The sequence below is a fragment of the Mustelus asterias genome, chromosome 16 (genome assembly GCF_964213995.1).
Source record: "Mustelus asterias chromosome 16, sMusAst1.hap1.1, whole genome shotgun sequence".
NCBI lineage: Eukaryota > Metazoa > Chordata > Chondrichthyes > Carcharhiniformes > Triakidae > Mustelus > Mustelus asterias.
In genome coordinates, this window is record NC_135816.1 from 88,642,190 (window position 1) to 88,652,651 (window position 10,462).

The window sequence follows — 10,462 nt, forward strand, 5'->3', positions numbered from 1 at the left end:
TTCTTCTATGACTCCGACTCCAGAGTTACTGCAGGTCATCCAAAAGTTTGTCTGCGTTTGTCCCACGGCACATTATTGTGTGGAATTGCCTCTGCTCATTTCAGTCTGGTCCTCGGATTGTCTTTCCTTGCTCCTGACTCTCTGTTCTTCACAGTATAAGATACCTGCTGCTAATTTTGTTCCAATCCCTCTCTCCCTATTCCCTCTGAGCTGTCGTTGAAACATTTGAGATAACTCCTGCTAATCCAGGCCCTTTCCCTCTGGTCCTCCTGTGTTCTTTGCCACTTAGCACGGGACATTTGAGCTGCACTCTGCTCTGTTCTTTATTGATTTGACAAGTAATGTAAATGGATATTTCGCTATGTCCTTCAACTGCTCTCTGAATTTGGACTGAGTCACCACGTAAATCAGTGTGTTTGTGCAGCAACTTAAATTCCGCAGCATGTATGCGACTTTTCCAAAGTTGTAAGAAGAATAATCATCGAAGTGACCATCAACATCAAAAAAATATAGTACATACACAAACCAGAGAAGTATGAAACTGACCGATATGGTGAAGAGTAAAATCATAGACTTCCTTCTGCTCTCCATCTCTGGGTCACTGTGATTCTCTCCATTGCTCTGACCCCTCAGTCCTTTACGGATTCTATTGGCCACTAGAATATGTCTCACTGTTAGAGCATTGAGTAACAAAATTAAAAAGAACGGGAGCAATGGTGTTAAAACTTTCTCAAAATATCTAAATCCAATCCATCTCGGGTCCTTGAAATAACTACGCTTATTATCACAACGCCATGGTACATTGTCAATAATCCTTCTCGGTTCAAATCTAAAGTAGATGGGAATATTTTTTAAACACAGTAAAGTGCCAGTTGTTCCGAGGACCACGGATGCAGTCTTCTTGGTGCAATATTTAGATTTTAACTTCTGACAACAAATGGCGACAAATCGATCAAAAGTGAAAGTGACTGTGAACCAGACAGAGCAGTCTGTGGCTGCACGCAGCATAACATAGCGAACACTACACACAGGGGTGATGTCCAGGAAATTCAGTGGGAAATAATAATTATTGATTCGGTTCAGTATAACCTCAGTCATAATGACCAGGAGATCCGCCACTGCCATGGCCACCAGGTAGCGAGTTGTGCAGGCGGAGAGGTCGCTCTTTGCATGAGACAGAATCACAATTGCCACTAAATTAACTGTAAGAGAGAGAAAGGGAATTACTGAAAACAATATTTTCCAAAACTCATCAGAAAATAAAAAAGCATCACAAATGTGTGCGTTGGAATCAGATCACTGGCAGGAGCATCTGAACAATTATCTCAGCCTGCCTCTCACACGTCCAATTGCAGGTTTAACACATGTCACATGAGAGTGGGCTGCAGACTTTCCCCAGGGACAGATCATGACGTAAAATGTTTTCACGAGAAAGCAAAAACAAATGTTCATTTGGAGATCTATGCCTGCCTCCTACCACGCCATTGAGAGGAACTCATCTTCAGCTTGGATCACATTCTGCGTTAGGAGATCCTTCTCACCATATGGTCCACTTCTCCTGCTATGGAGCCATTACCTCAGATGGGAGAACCGGATCCAGCTCAGAACACTGTTGTCTGGTGCTACAGATGCATAAATGAAGTTTAATGAGACAGTGCAATTGTGACCAAAATAGCATTATCTCTATGTGACGGTCACAAAAAGAAGAGATGTTATATTAACCTATATAGAAAGCTGAATTATAGCTCACTTAAAGTTTTAGGTATAGCTGTTGTCCTCAAATCACAAAAAAACACCTTTGGTGGGGGCAAGTTGACGATGCAAAAATAATACCAGGTACTCATTTTGTGAACATGTTCAATAGTATTCTAAATGGACAAATAATCTTAATAAAACCTTCCACTCAAGACAGTTTCTTGCTTGGAGAGTTTATTCAACAGAACAGAGCATTCTAATGAATGCAAAACCATTATAATACTGAGTACTTCAGAACTAGATTCCGATGGGACAACACAATACAATTGCACAGATGATTCAGCAAATGTAATTAACATAATTATATTATTAAACAAGTGTCCGCAAAACTGTGACCATACCAACGAATGTAACATTACCTTTCTCAGTTTAATTGCAAAAACTAGCTCATATGAAAAGTTAAACAATCACATTAGCTTTAGACACTTACCAGGAACACCAAATATGGCAAGGACCATGTAGAAGATTTTCCTGATCCATTGAATTGGTCGATGCATTTTGTGTTCAGATGAACCTGTCCCTTTATGCAGCAGACGATTTGTCCAATTTGAAGTTCACTGTGCATTGATTTATAGCGTCCAGAATCTCCACAAAGATGTTGAGATTGCAAAATCGTTTGAATTATCCCGCCCCCTCCCCACCTCCACCCACCCCGCCGCCGCCCCCACCACCTCCCCCCCCCCCCCCCCCCCCAACCCCACACCCCTCCGCCATCAATACGACGAATCTTTGAGAAAAGCATATTACGACAATTCTTTCAATTCCCTGTTCAGGGAATATATGAAGCACTGGGATTTACTTGGACCCAGATCCCTAGCCGCAAGACAGGAAAATTCTGATCATGTACAATAACACGTTTTAATTGGAAGGTGTGTTAAACAGCAATGGAAATGTTTCTTCGAACACCATGAGCTGCATCTACAAATCTCGTATCGCTTCAATTATGGACCTTTCATGACCAGTCAGTAATTACATTTCTAACCTCAGAGTGCCCTCTCAAGTTTGCTCCTCTGCACTCTGGAATCTGTTGTTCTCTTTATCTGCCTCAATTCAGTCGAATAAATCACAAAATCAAGTGAAAAGTCATTGAATGTTTCAATTCTGATCTTTAACATCTGATCTGCCATTTCCGCTTCGGCTCGCTGCAAGATTGTGTTGGAATTGCATAGAACTTAGGTGAGGCCACAGTGAGAGTACTGCATGCATTTCTGATTACCACATTATAGGAAGGATGTGATTGGACTGGAGAGGGTGCAGATTCACAATATGCTGCCTGGCATGGAACTTCTAAGTTATGAAGAGAGTTCGATCGGCCTGGGTTGTTTTAGTTTGAGCAGAGATGACTAAGTGGCGACCTGATTGAGGTCTACATAATTATGAGGCACATAAACGACTGAATAGGAGGCAGCTGTTCCACTTAGTTGAAGAGTCAATCACGATGAGACATAGGTTCAAGATGAGGGGCAGGAGGTTTCAGGGGTGGGCGGGTGAGGGGGCGGGGTGGGGGGGGAGCGAGAATAAACCTTTTTGCCTCGCAGGTGGCTAAGTTCTGGATTGTGGTGCCCGGGAGGGTGATGGGGGCGAGTTGTCTCAAATCTTTTTAAAAGTGTTTAGATGAGTACCTAGCAAGTCTAAACTTTCAAATCTATTGGCCAAGTGCTCGTAAATGGGATTACATATGTAGGTCAGATTTTTCTCATGTGTCGTTGCAGACTCAATAGGCCGATGAGACTCTCCTGCACGGTATGATTCTATGACTGCCCATGACTCTTCCTGTGATAGTTGCACTATCTTAATCTGCACTAAAACATCAACAGAAAAATGCTCAAAGAACTCAACACTTGTGGCCACATCTGCAGAAAAGGAAACAGAGTTAACTTTTCCAGTCCGCCTAATTCTTGTTCCGAGATTCATCTGCCCTGCCCACTTTCTATATGTGAATGATTACCATTTCGAAGTCTGCCTTCAATTTTGTGTTTAAAGTTCACCACGTTGGATGAACTGAATCCTGGTCTCCTTATGCTAAGGCGGGTTATTAACCACGATAGTAATGAGGAATGCTTGCATCGCTGCCTGTGCGATATGACAATTCACTTTCTGCGACTCAACAAATCTGTCGACATGTGGGCCAATGGCCATTAAATATCACCAAATGGGATTCAAACACATTCAGTTCACTGAGTGAAGGTACCGTGTCATCTTTCTAGTCTCACTCCAAGATAACTGCGAGAAGCCCGCAGCCCTCCAGTCCCACAGTCCATGCGTAATTCCTGAGAGGATTGGGGTTATCCCCTCAGAGTGATACGAAGCTGCAAACGCTGGTATAAGCCCTGAATATATTTAGTCTTGTTTTTTCCATTATGACATTCCTCATCCATTTTGAAGTTAATGTCCCCACTTGGCAGACGGGAAACTGCAGTTTCAAAGGAAGAGACTTGTTTATTACATTGCAATACAGCACACAAAATTGACCGTGATCATTTAAATGGGTTGATATGTGGGAGACGTGCTGATAAAGATTGTGTATCCACGACAGGCAGACTCAGAAACATTGCTTTTCAAAGATCCCGCGATATGTGTTTCTCTGAGACGGAGGAGCGTTCACACCAACAACCAGGCGATATTCATTTGTGTGCCTGAATACAGAATCTGGCTGTGTCACCTGAACTGGGCTGAATGGGACTACCTATCAAATCTGTAAACCGAATCCAGGACAGTTGGCGAAAAGAGTATTCTTTCAAACAAAGAGGAACCGCACTACCAGAAGGACGTGGAGGCATTGGAGAGAGTGCAGAGAAGGTTTACCAGGATGTTGCCTGGTATGGAGGGTCTTAGCTATGAGGAGAGATTGGGTAGACTGGGGTTGTTCTCCTTGGAAAGACGGAGAATGAGGGGAGATCTAATAGAGGTATACAAGATTATGAAGGGTATAGATAGGGTGAACAGTGGGAAGCTTTTTCCCAGGTCGGAGGTGACGATCACGAGGGGTCACGGGCTCAAGCTGAGAGGGGCGAAGTATAACTCAGACATCAGAGGGACGTTTTTTACACAGAGGGTGGTGGGGGCCTGGAATGCGCTGCCAAGTCGGGTGGTGGAGGCAGGCACGCTGACATCGTTTAAGACTCACCTGGATAGTCACATGAGCAGCCTGGGAATGGAGGGATACAAACGATTGGTCTAGTTGGACCAAGGAGCGGCACAGGCTTGGAGGGCCGAAGGGCCTGTTTCCTGTGCTGTACTGTTCTTTGTTCTTTGTTCTTTGAACCAGCAATAATAGATTAGTAATGCCAAAACAAGCCACAATTCAATAATAGTCTCACATAAACGTGCATCTTGAAAACAGCAACGTTGTAGCAGTACAGAGTAAGGGAAGCAAACGTTTCTGTCATAATTTTGTCTGAATTTCTCTTTTGTAATCTCTCATCTTTCCTTTTCTTTGGTTTCAGCAATAAATATTCTTCTTCCCACAATCTTGCACTCATTCCCCCCAATTTTGTTCCCTTACCATTCGCGTTCCCTCTCTCTGACCTGACGTCAATACTATCACAAATATCTTTAAATCTCTCCTAACCTCGACCCCATCCACAGAATTTCCATGTTGTTCTTTTTTCCACCCTCCACCTGATATACAAGGAACAATGCAGCCAGCTCCTTCTCACACACAGTAGCCACAAAATCACTCACATAGACACAGACTGCTGATCACTTCCACATGCTCAGACAACAAAAATATTCAGGAACACTCTGGTCCGAGGTTCAGGGAGATATTTTTAATGTAACATTCAAACAGAGCAGCAGAGAAACAAAGGGTTTCCATCTCACTCCAGCGCAGTCCAGCTGACACCAGCGCCTAAATCCCAATTATATGATTCAAAGGAACTGTGTCAATCTCACCAGAAAAAAGCCCATAGCAAATAATTGAATACCAGATTGAAAAATACAAATTTAATCGAACTCATGTCACAATATCTGATTTAATGTATCAATGCTATTCACCATCCTGTGCACAGTTATGTAGATTTATTAAGGATAAAGCAAACAGAATACTGTGGATGCTGGAAATCAAAAATCAAAACAGAAAATGCTGGAAAATATCAACAGTCTGGCAACAGCTCTGAAGAAGATCTGTAAGGATGCAGAAGGTGAACTCTGATTCTCTCTCAACAGATGGTGCCAAACATTCTGATCTTTATTGCAGTATCAGTTGTATCAGTCCAAAGATGTGCGGGTTAGGTTGATTGGCCAGGTTAAAATTGCCCCTGAGATGCGTAGGTTAGAGGGATTAGCGGGTAAATATGTGGGGGTAGGGCCTGGGTGGGATTGTGGTCGGTGCAGACTCGATGGGCCGAATGGCCTCCTTCTGCACTGTAGGGTTTCTATGATGATTTCTATGATTATCCCCAACATATTCTGTTTAATTGAAGTTTCCCGGCTATAATCGCGTTTTTTTTATTCAGTGAGTTAGGAATTCAGCATTCTTTTCTGCTGACTGATAGCGCACAAGCTGGGACTTCAGAACGATTGGATTTGCAAAACCAAAACTTCAGGATACCAACGAGCTGGAAGGATTTGTTTTTTTTCCCCCAGAGATGCCTGAATGTTTCTATCTTCATAAAGCTGCTCAGAAACGCTCTCTTCCAAATGAAATTTTTAAATTCTCACCATCATACAGCACTGCGATTTTGTGAACAATGATGTTTCGATGGTTATCGTGCCTGCCTCGTTAAAAAAGAGTCCTGAGTTCAAAGCTCAATGTGCCTCAGCCCGTTTGGACAATGCTGGGACTTAAAGCACAACGGCCTCGAAATAACGTTGGGAAGAATGTGATTCTATGTATAAGTCATCCAACTGTGTAGCTGCGTGCCAAACCGGCAATTTGGAACAACTACCTTCGATTACTGAGAGCAACATCCCCATCCTCATAGATGGAGGCGTCCAGCACGTCAGTGCAAAAGATACGCAGGATTTCGCAGCACTGTTCAGCCAGAAGTGCCAAGCATATGATCCATCTCGGCCTCCTCCAGTGGGGCCCAGCATCACAGATACCACTCTCCAGCCAATTCGATTCACTCTACATAATATCAATAAACGGTTTACATAATATCAATAAACGGTTTGAGGCACTGGATACTACAAAGTCAATGGGCCCTGACAATATTCCCGCAATAGTACTGAAGACTCGTGCTTCAGAACTTGTCACTCCCCTAGCCATGCTCTTCTAGTACAGTTACAGCACTGGCATTTACCTGACAATGTGGAAAATTACCCAGCTTTGTCCTGTACAGAAAATGCAGGACAAATCCAACCCGGCCAATTATCGTCCCTTCAGTCTACTCTCGGTCATCAGCAAAGTAATGGAAGGGGTCATTAACAGAGCTAACAAGCAGCACCTGCTCAGCAGTAACGTGCTGTGACGCCCAGTTTCTGTTTCGTCATGGTAACCCCACTCCTTACCTCATTACAGCCTTGGTTAGAACATGGACAAAACAGCTGACTTCCAGAGATGAGGTGAGATTGACAGCCCATGACATCAAGGCCGCATTCATCCCAGTGTGGCATCAAGGAGCCCTACCAAAACTGGAATCAATGGGTTTCAACGGGGAAACACTCCGCTCGTTGGTGTCATACCTGGGTAATCGGAAGATGGTTTAGTTGTGGGGGTAAGTCATCTCATCTCCGGGACATCACTGCAGGATAACCTCAGGGTAGTTTCCTCGGGCCAACCATTTCAGCTGCTACATCAGTGCCCTTCCCTCCATCATATGGTCAAAAATAGGAATGTTCACTGATGATTGAACAATGTTCAGCACTATTTGCGGCTCCTCAGACATTAAAACTGTCCATATTCAAATGCAACATTATCTGGACAAGATCCAGGCTTGTGATAACAATTGGCAATTAATATTCGCGGCATACAAATGCCAGTCAATTACCATCACCAATAAAGAGACAATCTAACCACTGCCCCTTAACATTCAATGGTGTTACCATCACTCAATCTCCCACTATCATCATCTTTGGAGTTACCATTGACATGAAACTCAACTGGAATCGCCACATAATCACTGTGGCTACAAGAGCGGGTCAGAATCTAGGAATGCTGCGGTGAACAACTCACCACATGCCTCCCCAAAACCTGTCCAACATCTACAAGGCACAAGTCAGGAGTCAGGAGGTGGAATACTCTCCACTTACCTGGATGGGTCCAACTCCAACAACATTCAGAAAGCTTGACACCATCCAGGACAAAGAAGCCAGCTTGATTGGCACCACATCAACAAACATCAACTCTGTCCACCGCAGACGCTCAGTAGGAGCAGTGTGTGCTATCTGCAAGGTGCACTGCACAATATCTCCAAGTTTCCTTAGGCAGCACCTTCTAAGCCCACGACCACTTCGATATAGAAGGACAAGGGCAACAGATACTTGGGAACATCACGACCTGCAAGTTCCCCTCCAAACAACTCATCATTCTGACTTGGAAATATATCGCTGTTCCTTCTCTGTCGCTATGTCAAAATCCTGGAATTTCCTCGCGAACCACATTGTGGGACAAGCCACAGCGCATGGACTGCAGCGTTTCAAGAAAAGTAAGAAGTCTACCAACACCAGGTTAAAGCCCAACAGGATTATTTGGTAGCAAAAGCCACTAGCTTTCGGAACAGGCTGTCCCTTCGTCAGGTGGGTGGGAGTTCTCTCAGAAGTTTCTCAGAACTCCTACCGACCTGACGAAGGGACAGCCTGATCCGAAAGCTAGTGGCCTTTGCGACCAAATAAACCTGTTGGACTTTAACCTGGTGTTGTTAGAATACTTACCGTGTTTACCACAGTCAAACGCCGGCATCTTCACATCATGGAGTTTCAAGAAGGCAGCTCACCACCATCTTCACAAGAGCAACTCGGGATCGGCAATAAAAAGTGGCCAAACAGCGACGAATATGTCCCATGTTTGAATTTTTGAAATGGTTTGTTTTGCTAGCTCTTTTGCAGGGCAGATTTGGTCGGGTAAAATGACTTGATTTTCCATGAAGATGGACCCCCCCCCCCACCTCCCCCCCCCCCCCCAAAATTTGTGATTGGCAAAGTTGGGAATGTAGCTCCCGATGTCTGCCGTTAACACTCTGCCTCAACGAATACTACTAGAAATTCTTTAGCCACTTGTGAAATCCAGCGTTGTGCTTTTGTGGATTCCCATTCCAATTTCGGCAAATTAAGAATACTCCTTGAAATTAATGCAACTTCAAAGCTGTGAAGGCCCAGTGCAGATACCTGGAGAACAACCGTTGTCCCATTTCACGCCATTGGTATGAAGCGAGTAGTTGGTGGACGTGAGAGGGGTTGTGAAATGATGCCCAAATGAGTTTGCCGGTTTGTCTGTGAGGGAAATGCGCTGGAGAGGGGAAACTATTAAAGAACTAAATAAATGTCTCTGATGCTTTTCATCAGACAGTGCAGAGAGCCCTGCAAAAGCTCCTAACCTGGGCCTGGGTAGCTTAGTCAGTCCAACAACCGATTTGTAACCTGAGGATCTTGGGTGCCAGTCCCTGTCTGAGCGGTGCTGTTGGCTGAAAGTGCTCGAACGACAGGGAAAACAAATAATGAAGACTTCAGTAAAAGTAGGAGAAACTTAACAACGGCATCTTCAGTGCATTGCAACGGCATTTTCAAAAACAAATTCCTCGATTTTAAGCGAACGCATAAAGATTTTCCTAACTTTGGCCAGAAATCATTCTCTGTCTATCAGCGGCAAAATCAAGTTACGATGCGACTCTTTCTTAACAGTTTCTCAGTTTTTTAACCAAACAATTCACCTTAACAAGATTTAAACCACGAACAGGTCAACCTGCATACTTCTATACAGAAGCAAAGAGAAAATTTGAGAATCCTTGAAAAGGAAAAAAATTACAGGGTTAAGGGTGAAGGCGCCGCATTGACACTGGGTAAATTTCTCCATGAGAAAGCCATCACAGAGAATATGGACAGACAGTCCTCCTTCTATGCTGTACCCATACATGATTATACGATTCTAGCATAATGGAACTTGAAATCCGAATACAACCTCAAACAAACAGGAGTACCGCGAGTGAAAAACTCCAAGGTCAAGATAATTCTGGTGTTTTCTCCGAGTAATGTCTCTAAGATAATCAGAAATAGGAGCAGCTACTCTAATATTTCAGAACTTCCTGGCTGACCTTCCGCCTCAATTGCACTATCGCACAGTGCGTAACACATGAAATAGTGGGATACAATTCCAAATAATGCATTCCAATGCTCGCTTGTTAACTGACTCCATGTGTCAGTGGTTAAAAGTGTCTTTCTAATAAACAGGAGATCGTAAGTTAGAATCTGAGCAGTACCTCGGCCTGTTTCTCGACGACATGGTTTAAAATTCTGTTCCTATCGTATGTTCACATTTTCTCTTTATCAACTTTCGGAACTCGATTCAAATGAATCTTTCAAACATGAGCAAGGACTTACGTTAAATGGCAGAACTTTGGTTTAATGTGTGGAAATGAGGAGACTTTAGTGTGAGCTGAAGAGACAAAGCAATTGGCAAAGGGTAGAAAACTGAAATATTGAGGAGAAGAAAGATGGAAAACCTGGGATCGAGTGTTCAGCCTAATGAGCATTTTATCCAGCTCCGTCATAACCTCCCCGCTGACATAATATGCAACTGGAGTACGAGTCACTGGTAGAAAGCCTCATG

At 43.7% G+C, this 10,462-nt stretch overlaps 1 protein-coding gene across 1 annotated transcript; it reads right to left on the reverse strand.

Moving 5' to 3' along the window:
• Window positions 1–285: 285 nt before the first annotated feature.
• Window positions 286–8,599, reverse strand: LOC144505382 (putative G-protein coupled receptor 139). Its single transcript, XM_078231498.1, has 3 exons — window positions 8,572–8,599; window positions 3,378–3,557; window positions 286–1,202 (listed from the first exon to the last, which is right to left on the reverse strand). Exons 1-3 carry the CDS (start codon window positions 8,597–8,599, stop codon window positions 286–288), a joined length of 1,125 nt encoding a protein of 374 aa, XP_078087624.1.
• Window positions 8,600–10,462: the final 1,863 nt, after the last annotated feature.